Source organism: Aptenodytes patagonicus, chromosome 9 (genome assembly GCF_965638725.1).
Source record: "Aptenodytes patagonicus chromosome 9, bAptPat1.pri.cur, whole genome shotgun sequence".
Lineage (NCBI taxonomy): Eukaryota > Metazoa > Chordata > Aves > Sphenisciformes > Spheniscidae > Aptenodytes > Aptenodytes patagonicus.
In genome coordinates, this window is record NC_134957.1 from 11,450,034 (window position 1) to 11,469,756 (window position 19,723).

The 19,723-nt window shown below is 45.6% G+C and overlaps 1 protein-coding gene across 1 annotated transcript; it reads right to left on the bottom strand.

Annotated features, from left to right (window-relative positions):
* Positions 1 to 474: 474 nt before the first annotated feature.
* LOC143164727 (G-protein coupled receptor 83-like) lies at positions 475 to 6,068 on the bottom strand. Its single transcript, XM_076347653.1, has 4 exons — positions 5,678 to 6,068; positions 3,929 to 4,054; positions 1,627 to 1,760; positions 475 to 1,099 (listed from the first exon to the last, which is right to left on the bottom strand). Exons 1-4 carry the CDS (start codon positions 6,050 to 6,052, stop codon positions 475 to 477), a joined length of 1,260 nt encoding a protein of 419 aa, XP_076203768.1. The 5' UTR covers positions 6,053 to 6,068.
* Between the last annotated feature and the right edge of the window lie 13,655 nt (positions 6,069 to 19,723).

Consider the following 19,723-nt stretch of genomic DNA (forward strand, 5'->3'; position numbering starts at 1 on the left):
CTGAGATGTGCTGGGTATAAATATGAGAATGGCTATAAATGTTACTCATCTTGAACAAATTACAAACAAATAAAAAGAAGGAATCAATACAGTGTTTCTATATGCATAAACAGCCATCTACGTTAAAACACTGTGCATCAGTTGGTGTGTGTATAATCAGCGTATGTTCCCTTATTTGCTTAGGCTGTGAAAGTTTTTGTGTGCTGTTAAAGAATTCTCTTAATTTTTGCTGACTGTTCCGATGAAAAATTCACTCGACACCCCTCATTCTGGAGCCCACATGTGGGCAGTCCATCCCCGGAGATTTTTGAAAACCTGACTGCATCAGGTCCTGAACAACCCAATCAAACGCTGAAGTCAGCTTACTTTGGGCAGAAGGTTGGACTACATGGTCTCTAGCAGTCCTTTCCAACTCAATTTTTCCTGTGATTCTGCAATTACAACATGATGCTGCCTGGCCATCAGATTAAACATTTAGCTTTCTGCCACAATTGGCTGAACACTGGATATGTCTGTCTTTGCAGAGTTCCTCTGGGAGGATGCCCTTGCCTTCTGGCAGGCACTGCCTCTTTTATAATGGCAGTTCTCAACCCAGGCGTGCCTGAAAGGGGGGGAGATGGACTGCAGAGCATGACTCTGGGCTGCACTCCTTCGCCGGCATACACACAGCAAGGACTTCAACTCAGATCTGAAGCTCTCATTCAGCCAACAGTAAATGAAGGGGTTGTAGCAAGTGCTGCTCATAGCAAACCAGTGAAAAGCAAAGTACAGAGCATTGCTACTGTGGATGGCCCTACAGGAGATCAACACCACGTAGCAGTTCAGGGGGAACCAGCATACTGCAAACACAATCACTACCACCATCAGCATCTTCAGCGTCATCTTCTTTTTCCGTTGATGGGCATAGTATTGCTCCATGGTGAGGTCCCCGATGGCATTTCTCAGCCAGAGCTTCTTGGCCACCATGGTATATGTGATGGAGATCACAAGCAAGGGCAAGACATACAAGAGAACAAAAGTAGTCAAGTCCAAATACTTCCAGAAAAGATCAGCAGGAGGAGGGAAGCTGGGGAGGCAGACCATTCGTATTGTTCTGTTCCTGAAGATCAAAGAGAGAAAGAACTGTCAATTCCACTACCAGCTGCACACAACACCTGGAGGACAAACATCTCAGACGTTCTTACAAGTTTCAGTAAAGGTACAGAGAGCAGAAGTAATTCAGTAACATGGGCAAGTGCCACTTTCAATGGAAAATTTTGCTTTAAGTTTGACCTTTGCCCCAGTGAAATATTTTAAACACATCCCCAGGAAAAGAAAATAATAATCCATATTGACATCTGTGCTCTCTAATGATGAAGAGCACCTCTCTTCTGTGCCTGCCTCAAATTACAGGGCTGAGTCTCTGAGCCAAAATCAACTAACAAGCAAGCCTGAAAGCAATTCCATTGATTTTCATTGTCCTTTTGTGAGAAACACACCACCTTGTCAAAGAGAAGGAGGACTTCTCTGTTTCACCATACTTTCCTTTTTTAATAACAGAGATGGAGAGATGTGTGCCTTAGAATCTGTGGGACTTCGATTAAGCTGCATATGTCATATAAAAAAACCACTGTGTAAATTTCTTACCCGATATAAAATCTTGTCAAAGTCTGATAAATGGCATGAGGCAGTGAGAAGCAGCTGGCCATAACCCAGATGATAATGATGCAAATCCCTCCTTTCACCATAGACATGCGCGGCTTGAGAGGGTGCATGATAACCTGCAGAGAACAACCAATCCTGAGGATTTACAGTGTCCTCCATTGATAAAAACGAGCTGCAAGCTTTCAAAAAAAAAAGAATACATCTTTGCTTCATCCATGTCTAGGAGCAAGCAAGCATTTCACGCTGATCACTGAGTAAGAGGCAAACAGCGTGTGTGCTTTCCAGGACAGCAAGGAATACTCAGCATGGACGTTAAGTGTGGCACAAGTTGAAAGCCAAGAGGCTGTTCTGGCTTGTACTATAGGGAATGCAAAAAGGCTCCTAATTACTACAGACAAGGTCTCCAATACAGATGGCAGCCACGGTGCTCACAGCATTTGGCATTTGGTGGACTTGCAAGACAAAGTGACAAGATGCTTGAGAACCACAGTTGAATGTAATCTTTGGCCAACATAGCACTAACAGACTTGAAGGCTGGTCTCTTTTATATTCAGAGTTTACCCTGTGCAGTACTGGCTACAGCATGGTGTAGTCCAGGTGTGTTTGCTGCTAAGGAGGACTACTTTATCTGACAACGTCTTGGTCACTCTTTCAGCCTCACGTTGCAGTTTGAAGCACTGCAGCAGCTCTGCATCCCTCCAGTGTTAGAAGGCAGAAAGGAGAGACTCATTTTACAGGACTTTGGAGAGTATAAGGGCTGGAAAATGCAAAGAGTTGTGCAAGTATTAAGTGTTACTGCTGGCCCAGTGCCCTGAGCAGAGACACACGGTCAGTGTCATCCACCAGCTTGGCTTCAGAGATCATGATGGTTAGATACCTGTTGAGCTACGTGCACTATGGATGATTATATTAGGCAGTGAAACAATAACTAAAAGAACACCTATCATGTCATCCAAATGATCTCTTGGCTGATGAAGCCTTTGGTATTTTATGTATGTCTTTTTTAGTCTCATTATAAATATCTACTTAATCGAGCTTCTACAACTCCCCTGGAGCATCTGTCTGCTCTGGTACCTCTCAGGACTAGCAATGTTTATAGAGTCGAGTGTTGATTTCTCTTTGCTCAGTGACATCTCCTTATTTCTATTTTTATCTCCTTGGGCCATACTAGCTAATTCCAGTTCTGAGTAACCTACTGCATTTAAAAACAGTATTGTGTTTGCCCTTAATGAAACAAACACTTCTTGATACCTAGCCATACTGTGCAATCAGCCCAGAATCTACTGATTAAAATGAATCATTATCAGAATGCTTTGCTTTCAGGAGCTGCCAAGAGGCAGCCAGTTGCACATAGAATGGGCAGACTACCAAACTTTTTGTGGTAAAAAAGACAGAAATGGATGATCTATACTCTGGCAGTCACTGTAATATTCTGACACCAGATGGAGCACATCCCAGATGATCAGAGTGGAATCCGTTATTGTTTTGAACTTCATCTAGCCATGTCATTTATCATGTGAAATTGCTTTTCAGTAACAACCATTTCTGTGACTCCAGCACTGCAAGAAAAATACACAGTCTGCCTGAGAGCGCACCTCGTAGGATCTGCTCTGCCAGTGCACAGCATTTATCAGCTTAAGCAAAATTACAAACTGTATTATACTTCAAGAAAACCCTTTTGTTTGCACTTATTGCTTGACCTGTAAGATTTTCCTGGTTGGTATTCGCCAAAAAAGTATCAGGGCAGGGGGTTCTCAACTTGAACTGAAGGTGCTAACACAGTTCTCACTACTGGCAGTCTTAGGCATCCCAAAATAATGGGGCAAGCCTGAAAATTGTAAGACTCTTCATAAATAAATGCTGAGAAAATGCATTGGCTTGCTGGTGTTTGAACTTCAGAATATATTTCCGCCATGCTTTCAGGGCTGTACTCCACAGAGTGGCTGAGATGGGCAGGGACCCCTGGAGATCATCTAGTCCAGCTCCCTGTGCAAAGCAGGGCCAGCTAGAGCAGGCTGCCCAGGACTGTTGCTGGTTGGGGTTTGAATATCTCCAAGGACAGAGACTCCACAACCTCTCTGGGCAGCCTGTTCCAGTGTTTGACCACCTTCGCTGTAAAAAAATGTGGGTTTTTTGTCCACTGCCATGAAAGCTAGAGTTCTCCCTTCCATTCCTTGATTCCCAAGACAATACAGGTTTCCAGGTACTGGGATTTGAAGGGGGAAAACCTATGTATTTAGCACCTTATTTTCTAGCAAACATAGGGGTGATGTATACTGCATACCTGATGCCGATCCAGAGCAATGGCAGCAAGGGTCAGCACAGACACATGAACGGAGCAGTATTGAACAAACCGGCTTATGTGACACATCAGCTTTCCAAAAACCCAGGTACTGCTTACAAACCGCACCTGAAGAACAGGCAAAATTGGATTAAAACAGTGTGCATTATCTGAAGAGTAGCAAATAGGCTTCCCTGGAGTATGGTAAGGAAGAAATGCTTTAATATAGTTTCCTTATGCTTTGTAGATGCATTATACTCAGTTTTTCTGAGGAAACAGTGACTATGCAAGAGGCTTTGAAACAGAGGTGAGATTTATTACACTGCACAAACAAATCCGCCTGAGTAGTGCTCTGTATATGTGTGTTTGGGTGTGCATGTGTACATGTAACATGGTCCTTCTGGAAAAGGTAAAGAAATCTTAGCTCAACTCCTTGATGAGGGTCTGTAGGGAAAAACAGTAGCTTGCCTCCTTAAAAACAGTTGCGCCTCTGCCATTGTTAAAACATTTGAGTTTATAGATGCTGAAAGTTGCATGGGTCCAAAACTTAGTGAGATAAATTAATGGAAGAAAAAATCATTGAGGGCATTGAAATAGTAAGATAACACCTCTGAGTTAGGGACTGCCTGTCTGTGGCGCATCCCTGCCTACCTGCCCTGTGGGGTCTGTGGCTACCAGCCATGCTCAGAAACAGGACATGGAGCTGGGTGGCAGGGTCTAGCTTGTATGCTGATCTCCCAGCCCGACTCTTCTCTTGTCATGTTGTGTGAGATTCATCAACAGCAATTTCAGAGGTGTCAATTAAGTTACACAGAGAGGAAAATTTTACCCCCCAGTTGAAAAAGCAACTCACACTTCACAAGCTGGGTTGCCTTCCTCATTGATTTGACTTCTGCAGGTACAGGAGCTGTCTCCACCTGGGCATGAAATCCAGCCGCTCTTGGGGAGGGAGGCAGGGGGAGTTTAAAGCCTCCCTGAGACTGCAGTGGCAGGAGCAGCATGGCATTTCTTATGAGTTCCCAGAGAGGTGTTACTTATTGTGGCTTTTCTGCAGAAGAGATTATTCCAAATAACAGTTGTTGTCTCACTCCCTTTGTTATTCCTGGCTGCGCAATATTTATTCCACATTAATGTAACTCACTCTGGAAGCAGATTAAGCTAATTTGAATTAAAGCACATTTACTACAAAACATCCATCCATACAGAAAATTAGTCAAGACTAGCTAATCTCTTTTCAATTAATTTAATAATTTCCCCATAGAGACAACTCTAGTAGTAATGACTCTGTCACTGAAACTGTAGCAATTTGCTGTTTCTTTGAAGTTGATCTAAAGCTGTTTCCTAAGAGAGATTACAGTTATTTAGTTACTTGTACCTAATGTGTGAGTGCTGCTGTGCAAACACACAAGAGGGCACTATCCTTTCCCTGAAAAAATAGATAGAAAAAAATCCCTGAAAAAGGCATTAAGGGATGCAAATCCCATCAGAGCAAGGCAGAGAAATCCCACCAAAGAAACAGGATCAATTTAAGAAAAGGTGAATTCAAACTGATAATTTGGGAACTGCTTTTGGAAGGCAGAAGAACACTACGGACAGTGCACGGCTGCAGCTCGTCCGGGAGGCAAAAGGAGAGGGGGGAGAACCAAAAAGAAACTCTGTGTATTAGCCTGTTACTGGCCCATTCAATACACGTATACACAGCTCTGACAGGCACACAGACACCAACAAAACACAGACAAGCCGGACGCTCACCAGTGTGAACGGGGTGTTCAAAATGGTGATCATCACATCGGCAACGGCCAGGTTGACGATGAAGAGGCTGGTGGCGGAGTGCATCCTTTTGTTCTTGATCACCACGTGGCACACCAGGATGTTGCCGAAGAGCGAGATGCAGATGATCACAGAGTAGGCTACTATAAGCAGTGCCTTCACCGTCCGGCTCTGGGACTCGCCCTCATACTTGGTCCCACTGTCAAAGTCCCCCAGGTCCTCCAGGTCCAAATCACTGTGGAAGAAGGATTGGTTAGGGAAGCCATACAGTGAAGAGAAGTTGGTCGTGTTGTGATTCTCCGCTCTCCAGAAGGGCTTGGAGATGTACTGCAAAGGGAACCACATGTGCCTGCTCATGGCTCGGGAAGCAAGGCTCCAGCGCTGCCCATGTCCCCGGGGAAGGCTGCGTGTTCCTCTGCCCTCCTTCCTGGCAGCTCAGGTGCTAAAGTCAGTAGTTGCAGGAGGAAACACACACGCTTGCATTTTAAAAATCTGCCCCGTGGTTGCAAACTACATAAAAGAGTTGATAAATGGGTCCTTCTTCCTCTGCTGATTACACGTGAGCTTTGCTCCAGGGACTCTCCAGCTGCTGTTCTTTTCCAGTCCCATATGTCCTGTATACAGATGCTGAAATATGAGAGATCCCCAAACACTTTCTCTCTGCACCTAGGAGGAAATCCTAGTGAATATTTCCTTTTGGGCACTGTTCTGCTTCTCTCCCACAACTTCTCCTTGGAAATCTGCTTTATTGGTTTTCCACATAGTCCTTCATCCGTCAGGTCTCTGTTTCCCAAGAGTTTTCAGAGCTTGTCAGAATCAAAAAAGCAAGGGCAGCCTTTCCCTTTTCTTTTCATCTCCAAAGAATCTCCGAGCTACACACTGAAACAGCTTTGCTCAGAGACTGAGTGGTCCCTGCTTTCCCCGTGATATATACAGCCTGCTAGATGACACACCGCACATGAAATAGCCAATAGTGTATCTCTTCCTAGTTTATCCTGAGGTGTATTGCAACTCCACACATAGACGATGGGAGAGTCTGACATGTGCAGATCTAGCAGAGCAGCAAAACACAGAGAGAGTGGATGTGCCCTGATCTTCCCTGTCTCCTCTCTCCTCCTCCTTTCTGGGTACCCAGAACAACAGCTATGTGGGTGAAGCATCTTTATTAATTTGCAGCATCTTTCTTTCTCTCCGTTCCAGAATTTTAGCAGACAGAGAACATCCAAAGGATTTCTGCCTCCAGAGAGGTCCCAGCTTTGTGTCTGGCACTGTCCTCTTCCTGCTCTCGCATGGTGCAGAGGACAGTGTAAAAAGTGAAATGCAACCTGAAAATGAGAACAGAAGTTACAGGGTGCTGCTGGGTGTCCAGGGAGACTCTTGCTGCAGCTCAGCCCTCTGTGCACTGAGCCAGGAGGTCGGGGAAAGCAGAAGCAAACAGCAGCAACATGGGTGGAAATCCCTTCTCTTCTCCTTCCCCTCCTTTGCAGACACAGTCATCTGCAGAGCAGCCTCAGGCTCCAAGCTCAGAAACTCAGATGCAAAGAGCCTTTCTGTGCTGCCCTCCTGCAATTAGCCCCCCCCCAGCACCCAGAGGTGGGGGCAGACTGGCAGCACAGGGCTGCTGGGTGGGCAGAAGGGGCTGAGCGGGGAGGAGGTAGGTTTTCATACAGGATTGGAGACAAAAGTCAACTGCTTCTCATTTGTGACAGACTTGGCATCCCAGCATTCATTTGGCAACACAGAATGTCTTTTGCCATAAGTGTTTTTGTCATATGTGTCTTCAGAGATGTCACTAGGCTTCTCCACCCTTCCTCAGCACCCCCAGACCCCTTTTTTCTTCTGCCCCACAGCCGGCCCATACCTGCACCCTGCCCAGGGGCTGAGCCAGGCGTGCCGTTGGTCAGGGCATGAACTGGCAAGAAGGCAGTTTCATCCTTTTCTTCATAGTTCCTGATGTGTAAGGATACTAATCAACTCAGCCAGGATTTTATTTAGAGGATGGTAAATCACGGATACATCGCTTACAGCTGTAAAGGTGGAGGGCTGTGGCACGCATGAGATCAGAAGCAGGGCTCTCGCTACCAAAGGAGAAATGGCAACCATTTCCCTGCATGCGTCTTCTGGAGACACAGGCTGTCAGAAATTGCTGTTGATGGCTCGGTGGTGAATGACACCATGTGTATATATGTATATATATACACACACACGCCCTGTCTGACACACGTGGCAGGCGGGTGCCTGTGCCGCAGACACAGCCGGGGCAGCCGGCCGCACTCGCTGCAGCCCCGGCGTGGCTGGGAACCTGCACTGACCGGCTCCGGGGTGGGCGAGCACCCGTGGGCATCTCCACAGTGGCATTACAGAGGCTATGGAAACACACAGGGCTTCATCCTCAAGCTCCTTCGCTGTGTGGTTATGACGTGCTTATTTGCCAGTGTTCCCTTTCATTTCTTTGTCATGTACTAGAAGGACGACCTGGCAGAACAGCATTTAGATGCACATGCATAAACCTGATCGTTGTGCCAAAGGCATGCTATTCTCATACTACAGTATTCTTTGCAGAACTGATGTATTCTGTCAAAGGTTCAAACACTTAAGCAATCACATGCTGTTTTGCTGCAGTTATTATCCACTTACAAACATTCTGAGCAGCTTCTAGCAGACTTCAGTGTTCATCATGCATCATAACGTTTGTGCTGGCTCCTCTAAGTCAAACAGAGAAAGCAAGGGAGAAATATACTTTTTCAAACACATGCATTTGAATTGTGCAGAGTCAACCTTTGTTTCTATAGAAGATTTTTGGCTTTCTCACTTTGACATTACTTGAGTCAAAAATCTTTGGAAATTTTCATTTTCATGAGATTATTTAGCATATTTATTTTTGGTGCTTTTTTGTGTCAAAAAGAAATGTCAAAATGCTGAAATTTCAACTGAGGTGAAGATTCATTTTCTGAATAGGTCGAATGTAGACTAAGTGTTGATGAGGGCCAAAGAAATCAGAGCCGTACTATAAAAATTCAGATCCTTGTTTGGTCAGTAGTCTAGCAAATCTAAATACCAAAGAATCAAAGCACTTACATTAAAAAAATAAAATAGATACATTTGACTGGAGTTTGACAGGTAAAATAAGGAAAGGTCTGAACTTCTCAGTTAAAATTTTCCAACACTATCACCAGATGCTAGTCACGCGACTCATGTTGTCAGCATATGTAATCTGACTCAATTCCTGTCTCTGATTTTTTAATCTGCCTGGGAGTTGACATGTGCATTTTTTAAATATAAACTCTCATCTCAGCAGTGCAGCTAACCGGTCTGTTAGGAGAGTAGCTGGGTCTGGATCTGTAAGCTCTTAGGGATTTCATCCCACTTGGGAACATTAAAACACCAGATTATGAACATTGTCACAGGTCATTGCTACGGTTCATTTTTAGATGGTGTTTCGCTTGCTCTTCACCTTTCTCGCTCAGTGAAGTCTCTGATGACCAGTAACACAGGACAGCATCATCTTTCGGACTAAAGCACGGACTGCATTGCCTTTGCTCAGGGAAGCCAAGTTGGCTGTTAGGGATGAGTCACTGGACTTCATGGGCTCATGGTATCTTCCCAGTACTTGCCTGCAGGGACTTTTTCCTGTCTGACAAAGATAAGTCAGATAATTCAGCAGTCAGTTGCATTGTACAGTATGTAAAAGTGTCCAGGGACAAGGCTGCTCACTCTTGCACCTTAATTTAAGCTAATTTTAAAGAAATGGCTTCTAAAGACATGATTCATCTTCATTACTGGACAGTACTTAACGATGAGCCAAATCATGATAGTAACGGAGCCTGTCTCCCCAGGCTGTTACACCACAGTCTTAGTAGGTATACGTATTAAAATGCTTGTCCCTGCCTGCTCCCATGAAGATGTAAAGAAAATGCTTTCATTACTGGAGTATTGAGCTTGCAAAGCCAAATAAAATTGTCCCTCCAGGTCCCTGCAGATTACTATATTTCATATTTATGAGGTATGTAAAGACCTCATAAGAGGGCATAAGAGAAATACTGAGAATACAAGGCCATTACATTAAACATTTTCCTCATGCAGAAGTTCCCATCACACTCCAAAGGTACATTTTTCAGCTTCTTGTCTTTGTCTCTGTCCGTCCTTCTCCGAGCTCCATTGCTGGTGCCGAGCACGGGCCTTCCGCACCGGCGGTGAAAGGTCATGAGAGCAGCTCGAGAAAAAGCTGCTGCTCAAAGCTGCTCCCACTTTTGAGCCATTTCTGTTTCAGAACACGCGATGGAGATCCACAGAGCAACTCGGAGAAACTGGCCGTGCCTCCAAGAGCATCCTCTGTCCTCCCAGGCAAGGGTCCTCACGGGACCATGCCGCAGAGAGGAGGGTGCGCACAAGTTATGGCAAAATGTAAAACAAGGTCTTCTGGTCCAATAATGAGATTTCTGGCTTGAAAAAGAAAATGTCTCTGCTCTGCTGTTCAGAGTTGAAAGCAGCTGCAATAGACGGCAAGTTTCAGTGCTTGAGCCTTGTCCAGAGGGAGAAAATTCAACAGCTAAAATTCCCAAGTCTAAATGAGGAAAAATTCATTCAATGTGCCTGTTGCATCAGGCAGCTTTCTGAAAGATTCCTGTTCCCTAGAGAAGCTAATAGTTTACACTTTTCTCTTTTAAATACAGGTTTGATAAATAACAGAAACAATGAGAGCTATATATCAACCCCCAGATTCTTTTCTTTCACTCAAAAGGTGTGTTATAAATAAGAGTTTGGACAGTCCTTGAAAACCATGATCTGGGAACTTTTTCTTTTTTTATATTTGCTTTAATGCGCTGAGGACACTGTATTCCTCTTCATTTGCAGTGACTAGTACTGCTTTTGTGACTCAGAAAATGTGGGATGAACAGGCACAGAAATCTTGCAGGACATTTCATAGACTTGATAATAAGACTTAATAAATAAACAATGTTTAGCGATAATGGAGCGAATACCCCAGTAATGAATTAAATAAATCAGGTCTGTAATTCAGACAGATGCTAACAATGCAAAATCACAAAGATGTTTAACTTAGGGGCTGTTTACTGTGCAGAACAGCTTAATGTCATGGCAATAGTAAAGCCTACAGTAGACTGCATCTGAACACAGGGAAAGGCAGGTGAGCTTTGGCATGTCCAGACCTGCCGAGCAGCGGCATCCCGCTGTAGTGCCCGGTGCGAGGAGGGCCAGGAGGGACCGCATCCTGCCAAGAGCCAGCACCATGCCTCGCCTGTGCCAACACGCACCCAGACCAGCCCCACTGGCATTGCTGCAACTGCAGCCGCAGGTGGAAGCAATACTGCAAACTGTATTTACTTTAAAAGGCGTTCAGAGCCCTTTTACACCATGAGGGTGTTCTGGGGTGTAAGGACACCGAGTGCTTTGGGGAACATTTTTCTGTGCAAGTACACCAAGGTTTGGCTTCTGCGGAGGAAAAGATCTGCTCAGCCCGCAGCGCTTGGCAACACGAGTTTTATCTGTGTGTTCCTTCATCCCCACTAACATATTCACCATGGGCTTTCTCTTGCATTCCCCTCTCAATATGTGAGAGCCATTGCAGATATAATCCAGCTTTTACAAAATGTTTTAATTTACTGAGAGCAGACTTTTAGGTAAAATCATAAAATTTGCCACTCTGAAATAATAAAAGCTGCTAACATTTAAATTAGAAACATTCCCTGGCAATTCCTTCTATATCTGCCTGATGGCAATAAATTGATGGGTGTGTGTGGTGCTGTTGTGGTTTAACCCGGCAGGCAGCTAAACACCATGCAGCCGTTTGCTCACTCCCCGCCCCCGCCCCGCCCAGTGGGATGGGGGAGAGAATCGGGGGAAAAAAAAAGTAAAATTCAGGGGTTGAGATAAAGACAGTTTAATAGGACAGAGAAGGAAGGGAAAATAATAATAATAATGATAAAAGAATATACAAAAGAAGTGATGCACAACGCAATTGCTCACCACCCACCAACTGATGCCCAGCCAGTCCCCAAGCGGCGGTCACCACCCCCGGCCAACTCCCCCCAGTTTATGTACTGAGCATGACGTCCCATGGTATGCAATGTCCCTCTGGCCAGTTTGGGTCAGCTGTCCTGGCTGTGCCCCCTCCCAGCTCCTTGTGCACCTCCCGCCTGCTCAGCCGGTAGAGCATGGGAAGCTGAAAAGTGCTTGACTAGTGTAAGCACTGCTCAGCAACAACTAAAACATCGGTGTGTTATCAACATTGTTCTCATCCTAAATCCAAAACACAGCACTGTACCGGCTACTGGGAAGAAAATTAACTCCATTCCAGCCGAAACCAGGGCAGGTGCAGATAAGGTTTATTTAGGGAGTCCAGTAAGTCCGCAGTTTGATCTTTGCATTGTGAACACTTACATGATTCAGTGCAGCCCAAAAATGGGAGCCCTTTCTGCTAAGTGCAGCACCCCATATCACTTGTCAAAGCGATTAAATTCAGACCCAAACAGGATCCCTGCAGGTGTGACCTGCAAATGATTACACATCCTACCTGACATCTGCCAATCTGTCTCAGCATCCAATTAATGCCACGTTTAATGATGTGGACACTGAACTAAAGCTCTTCAATCATCTAGCATCGGCCAAGGGAGCTGCTGGCAGTGTCTCTGGCTTTCAGGACTACAGACAGGCAGTCTGGAGCTGGGGGCTGTGGAGAAGGTGGGCTCTGACCTGCGGAGCCGCATCCTCTCCAGGCGGAGTAACGCTGCTCCAGAGAAGGGCAGCCTAATAAGCAGTGTCAGAAAATCTGGTGGAGAGGTGCTGTCGAGAAGGGAAAGGGTACTAACTACGGAGAAGAATGGAGAGGGTTGAGCTTCAGGGCTGCTGTTGCCTGTGGTAACATACCATTACCGACTGCCAGTGTTACACCGAGCACCATCAAGGACCTGCTAAGAATCAAATAAGTGTCGTGGGTGAACAATTTTTGTTCTCCGACATCAGCAATCTGCAGTAAAGAATAGTGGCTTTTGGCAGGCAACCGCTTACAGTATTTCTGCTTTGTTTCAGGTTCTTTCAACCCCACTCTCAGAGTGAAAGGTATGTTTTAGTCATTGTTTTTACTAATTCTCCCGTAAATATGCTGAAATAAATGGCTACAGTTCTGTCCTCCGACTTTCCTTTTCATGCTCCGGCGCTCAGGGTCACTCTGCTGCCTTCAGCATGACCCGAAGTTCATATGCAGGGACAGTCCATCAGTATTGGCCTACGACTCAAAGTTTGGATGTCTGCAAAACTGAGGAAAATTATTTAAGACAGTTGAGCCCTTTAGGCCTTTACTTCTGAGGGAGCTTATAGGAGGTAAAGCCCTGTATCTCTCCCAGTAACCTACTCTTCCTACTATGGGATTCTTTAACAGGAGAAGGCAAATGCTAGCTCCACATATGAGTGCACAAACTTCTTTCCCGAAATCCTTACACCCATTTACTCCCTCCGGGAGACACAGCAGACCACTTGGAAAAAAGATCCTCCAAGGTGGGGACTTACTGCAGAACACCCTTATCCAGGAGCTTGCGCAGAGTCACTGCAAATCTGCTGCAAAACTTTCTTCCCAGCTAATAAGGCTGACGGGGAGATGGATGAATTTCTTTGCACTACCTTTAAATGCATATGAAATTGCCAGTTCCTTCTATTGTCAGGCTTGTCGATGGTTTTAGATGGGGAAGAGTCCATTATTAAGAGAACACATGATATGGAATGACCTCTGAAAGGCAAACCCTTTTCCAGCCAGTTATCTTGAATTGAAACGGGATTCTGCTTCTGCGAACAACTAGCCGAGCTGATCCGGGCGTTACGTCCTCACTTACACCCTGCTGAACATGCTCAGGCTGAGCTCCCAGAAACGGTGAAGCGCTCCTTTCTTATTCATTTGCATCTGCTCTCCCACCAGGTTTTGCCTCCACATTGCTGAGAATTGCAATGCGTCATGCTCCGAATGCTCATAATTGTGCCCAAGGGCCAATTCAACCTACAAGTCCTGCGTGTCACCTGGAGAGATCATCATTTTCCCTTTGGTCCAAATGGGAGATGCGAAGCAGGCTGCCAGCTCTGCTGGGAGCACAGATGGTGGCTTCAGCACGGGCGGTTTGCTTGGCATTTGGGGTGGGCTGGGGGCAGGCGGCCGCCCTTGCTCAGCCGGCACCGCAGCGGTGCTGCCGCTGCACCAGCACCTGCAACCCTTCTGCTAGAGCAAGGCTGGGCTTTGGTAACAGCAGTTTATACCTGCTTACTTCTGTGGAGAAGTGGCATCAGTAAACAAAGAGAGGGAGTGGGTGGAGCACATTTATTTAGTCATGCCAAAGTAAACATCACTAATTACTTTCAGCTCCTCCTTGAACTACTGTGATTTCTTTTCAGTGGAAGGGATTGCCTTGAGGTAAACAGACACTGTAGAGTTTTAGTGTCTTTTTTTCACAGAGAAAAAAAATTCCTCTTTGTGGGGAAAAATGTGAAAGAAAGGTACTGGGTACAGACTGTCCATCTGCCAAGGTACTTAATTAAATCTCCCTGAAATAGTACTTGAGCTTTTATTCTCACAGCTTTCCTGGGAAGTAGCGAAATATGATTCCCATTTTGCAGACAGATGGCAGGGACAGATGATCAGACGACCTGTGTGGGATTACCCAGGACACCGATGCTTGAGTTAGGAGCTGAAAATGACTTCTTTGGATACGCTGGACCAGCCTTTCTGTAGTGAATACTGACATATAAGCATCCTGTAAAAATATCCACAGTGAACTGATGGCATGCTGAGGAACTACATGACCTTGTGATCCAAATGCTGTATTATCATGGACCAGATTTTGCAAACATAACTAAAAGGACCCATGCACAGCACCCCATATGTTTATCCTGAAACACCTAAAATACCCAGTTCTGTGGCCTGGAACCAGTGCAAATCTTTCTAATATTGTGTGCTAAGAGACATTTGAGTATGTTTGCTACTTTCTTTTGCAACAGCAATTTAATTCAGCACAACCTTTTGTCATTTAAGAGGAGCGTAACCCTTTGCCACCCAGAGCCTCTCTGCGAGCAGATTCCCTGCAGGCCGTCGGAGCTGGACCATCCTCAGATGGGCCGAGGGAGGCTGAACCCATCAGCCACCACCGTTCATCTCAGTCACTTGCAGCCTTCCTCATCTCAGCAGGACTATTTGTGAAAGCAGAAGTCTCGCCATTGAATTTCTTCTCAGAGGAGTTTAGGTTTGTTCATACCAGCTCACTTATTCAGGGACCTTTGGGGAAGGGGATGTGTATAAGTTATTTTATACACATTATTATATATATTTTTAAGTCACATTTTATTGCCAAATAAGCGCTTTTGCGCTAGATATGCAGCACCATTTCTGAGAGGGGACTCAGCTCCGAAGGACCCCCTTTTGCTCCTTTCCTAGAGAGCAGTCTTGGTTAGATGTGTCCCCCTTGCCGGCAGAGGAGAGAACTTCCCAAATCAAGAGTGGGAGTCAGCTCTGGCCAACCACTTTTATAAAGCTTGGTACAAATGTACCTGACAGGTTTTCCGTGACTTCTCTAATGTAGCTGCAATTTTTTTTAATTCAGTGTGCCAGACACAGAGCAGAGATCAGCTGTAGTGCATATAGGTCACCCACAGCAAAATGCTCAAGTGGATTATAGGCACATAATTCTAAGCAGTGAGAAAGTACAAAATTATATTCTAAAATTTCATGTTATTTCCCATTTCCTGTGACTATCAAACGGCTGTAAAGTAAAAACAAGGTAAAGTAATCTAGGGACACACTATCAGTTCAGGACATGAAATCTGACATATGCTAATCCTGAAGATTTGCTCTTGACAAGGAAGACTTGATTGATATAGCGGAGACAAGACATACAGAGGAGGCAATCATCCACAACGCGGCAGCTGCTGATCATAGTCCATCAGGAAGTGAAAACGAACACTGCCAGGTTCAGGTAATGTTGTGTTTTTTTCTCTTTGCAGAGGATTCAATACCAGGAGAAAAAGCCAGACAGACTGTTCTGGAGCCAAGTCCCATTGACAGAGGTAGGCGAGTTGCTGTAGAAGCTTCTGTCATGCCTTTTTTTTCTTTAATTTGAAGAAAACCCCTCTGGGAGGATGGGAAGATGCACTAGGCTAAAAACTGCTCTGAAGTTTCTGAAAAATAACCAAAAAAACCCCTTACTCTGATTTTACTAGCAGCTACAAATGTGCAAATGAGAACCGAGAGCCCTGTTCCTTTAGTAAGTGATATGGAAGACAAAATATTATTTGAAAGGAAAAGTTAAATAAGAAGCCTTGAAATGCTTTGAAAGACTCCCTGGAGGCAGGGATGACGTGAGCCTTGAATACACAGTTGCAAAACCCCTCCTTGAAAACAGCTTTCTTTTTCAGAAAGTGACCGGAGAATAGGTGGTGTTCTGCAGGTTGTATTTGTGTTCTGAAAATGCTGTTTTTTCACTGAAAATCTGAATGAAAGCCAGCATATAAATGTAATCAATGCCAATCTGAAATTTTAGCTATGGACAATAAGTTTTACCCCATTCAATTAAAAAAAAATTTAAAAAATCTTTTTTTCCTTAGGAAGCCAATATTTCTCTACAAAACCAAAATTTTCAACTTCAGTCTCTCAAGCCAGACTACGGTTACTGAGCATGGCTGCTGCCAACTCACGAGGGTCCTGCTACAGAGCCAGAGGAGGCAAACAACTTCGGAGGACACAGCCCTGTGCAGGGAACATGTCTTTCAGGGAGGAAAGTCACGGTAGAACAGTAAGAAGCGGAAAACTGCCTCGTCTCAGGTTTGTGGAAGTTAGCTCTGGAAGAAGCTCACTCTGAGATAGCATTCCTTACCTTCACCTGATCAGCGCTCATCTACTATACAGCATCCTTCTACATCTCTTCTAGCCCAGGAGTCTCCCACTGGGATTCTTTTGTCCTTATAATATTCATGGTCTCTTTCAATGACTCTTACTCATTCTGGGATTTTTTTTTTTATTCAAATATCTCAGTGTTTCATGGGCTAAGTTTTTGAAATGCTGATGATTATTCCAGCTTGGATTAGTTTGCATTCATATTACAAAAAACATTTCTTGCATTCAGTCCCTTCTCTCTTTTCAGCTGCACTTTGTTCAATTCTGCTCCAAGAAAAACAGAATTAGCCAATGCTTTATTTTCTCTCCTTAACATTATTGCCACATCCCCAGCTGCACTCACTAAAATTCCCGGCTTTCAAGAAAAAAAAATAATCTACATCTACTATTTCCTTTAAGGGCTAGATGCTGTGTTCACTTTCCCAAATGATCTATGAACCCCCACATCTCATTTCAACATCCAAAAATTCATGGGTAGAGACACCACGCGCTCCAGAAGGCAAACGTCGCTCTTTTGCAAACTGACATACGGAGATGAGGGCATCATCGGCAGGAAGAGCCCTTTCCCGAGAGCCGTCTCCGACTCTCCGTGCTCCAAACGGCTTGTTGGCAAGCTGCAAGCTTTATGTCAGTGTTTTTTACTTTGGTGCTCAAAAACTGAGCACCAAAAGAAGGGCCTGTTAGCTGGAGAAAAATTTGGCAGAATGTTTTCAAAAGCGCCCTTCTGCCTGCCCCTGCAGTGGAGAGCACGGGCACTGCCAGGGCGGGGGGGCAGCTGGTTTTAAGGGGTTGTTAACCATCTCCCAGCTAAATTTTACCACCTGCCACCCTGCGCCTGGGCATCTCTTTATGGAGATGTAAACCAATTGCAGGAATCAAAATAAGACCCATGGCTTCACTTCTGCACCTGATCAAAGGTTTATGGTTTTTAACAACCCATTTCTCACATGAATCCATTTCAGAGTGCAGCCCAACCACAGCTGCATCAGTCACACAAAAAAAGACGTTACTATGGTACAAGAATGATCTGAAACCTCCCAAAATTGCTTTGTTATGTAAAATTACACAGCTGCTACCTTCTCTCTACAATATCCTAGCTTCCTCTTCTTTGCCTCTGGGATTCTGCTGCCTCTTTTTCCTCATTTGGGGTGGGGGGTGTAGGGGGAGGAAGCCAGGTGGATCGCTTTAGCAGTTAGCTCAGAGAAACTGAGAGTTAGGAAAAGCTAAAATGCAGAGCCTAAAACGCATTTACTTGTTTTTGGCTTTCGGTAGTATGCCAGGGTGTGTTTTCAGAGCAGTTCTCCCTGGGTGAGAGCAGGGAGGAGGCATTTCCCTCACATCTTGGGGGACAGGAGCTGGCAGCCCCCTGCCCCACAGCACAGGGCTTGTCCCACAGCTCCCACCAGGCAGTTCCCATCCCAAATCATCTGGGCTTCCCTGGAGCGATACCCCTGCCCGGGAGCTGCTGTGGGCTCCTTGCACTGTGTAGGAAAGCACAGGTGGCAGCAAGCATTTGCCTTAAGGGACTCCAGGTGAAACTTGGATTTGAAAGAAAATTGGGGAAAAAAGAAGCAGAGTGTCTATCCAGGAGATGATGTTTGATTTAGCTAGTCCTAAAGATCAACAGATGTTAGAAAAACCACAAAAGCATCCCAAAGTGTAATTTTTCCTTTTCAGTCTCGGGTTTCTCTTCTCAGTCTGTCTCCTGCCATAGAGGTCTGGTGCGTGGCACCAGGACACAGGGCTGTGGCACTGTCCCCTGACCTGGGACAGCCCTGGTGGCACACACCCCCCAGGCCCTGCCTGCAGGGGAAAGGGAAGGCCAAAGCCAGAGTTAGCTCAAAACTGACGGAGTGAATTTTCAAGGGTAGTGACTGAGCTAAGGCAGTTCTTAAAAATAGGAATATTTTCAAAGCATGCAGAAAGCAGTGAAGTCTTTCACCTGGGAGTCCCAAGCTTTGGTTCTGAATTGGTTTCACGTAGGTGACCTCCAGGAGCTTCTCTTCAGACAGACATTTTCTCAGCTGTAATCCCTGCTCTTCAATGGGCAAGTTATTCCAGCAGCCCTCCTCACTCCCTCATCCTCAGAGCCAGCTCACACAGGCGGGACAAACCAAACCCCACGCTGCCGGCATCTTCTCCCCAGAGGAGGGGGCAGCTTGTGCCAAGGGGGAGGCCAGGGTCCAAGACCCCCCACCAGCAGCTCTGTCACTGGGGGAGCAGCAGGAGAGAAGTGACTCACAGCTCATTAGCAGTGTCAATTCCAATTAACTGGGCTGTGATGATTTCATTACTGTTTTCAATAATCTTGATTAAATGCTAAGTGATAACTTAATAAGTACATTGGGATAAATTAGCCTCCATTTGTTTATCTCTAATTACTTTAAGGTGGAGCCTGAAGTTCTGAACAGTGGTCCCCTCTTTCCTACCAAAGGCAGGAGATGCTTCAGTGCTGCCCTGAATAGGGGCAGAAGGGCTGGTTAAGCAGTGACTCGTGCTGTAGGAGGAACTTCAGAGGCAGACTAACGTTCACAACCAGCCTTGAATCCATTTTTCTTGCCCCCGGGTGAGAGCAGAAATGCCATCGGCAGGACACCAAGCAGGGAGAGCAGTGCACAGATCTAGAAGTGATGCCTGTGGCAGCTCCTCCACCTTCACCCCTGAGGAGCAGCCATGTCCTGGTCTGTGCGGTCAGTGGCTCTGCTCCTACCAGCATGCCTTTCCCGCAGACGTGGGGCCCGATGGCCAAACTGAACACCAGCTGTTCGGCTGCAGGCAGAGTTGCTGCAGGAGAAGCAAGGCTGGAGCGTTGACACTGCAGACATGCGCTCCTGCTAGCTGAAATGGAGGAACAGCTCTATTTTCAAAGTAATTTGATGTGGTGACTAGGCACAGGCATGATTACAGGGTGACCACAGGGTGTGTTTATAAAAATTACTGCATAAAAGCATTTTCAAGTGAAGAGTGTGAATGGTTGGGCCTGATCCGGCTCTCCGTTGTGCTGGTTCCACGTTGGTGAAAGCCTTCCCTCAGTCTCACCCCGTGGGGTATTTCTGCCAGCCCACCACACGCTTGGGAGATTATCCCTTTTCCAAAGAGCTACGTGGAGGTTTTCTTCTAGATAACAGGCTGGTATGTTGCCA

Coding starts and splice junctions, on each gene's coding strand:
- LOC143164727 (XM_076347653.1), bottom strand. CDS start 6,052: ATGAGCAGGCACATGTGGTTCCCTTTGCAGTACATCTCCAAGCCCTTC. Junction 4,055..5,677: donor TGAACACCCCGTTCACACTG/GTGAGCGTCCGG, acceptor CCTGTTCTTCAG/GTGCGGTTTGTAAGCAGTAC. Junction 1,761..3,928: donor TTGCTCTGGATCGGCATCAG/GTATGCAGTATA, acceptor TGTTCTCTGCAG/GTTATCATGCACCCTCTCAA.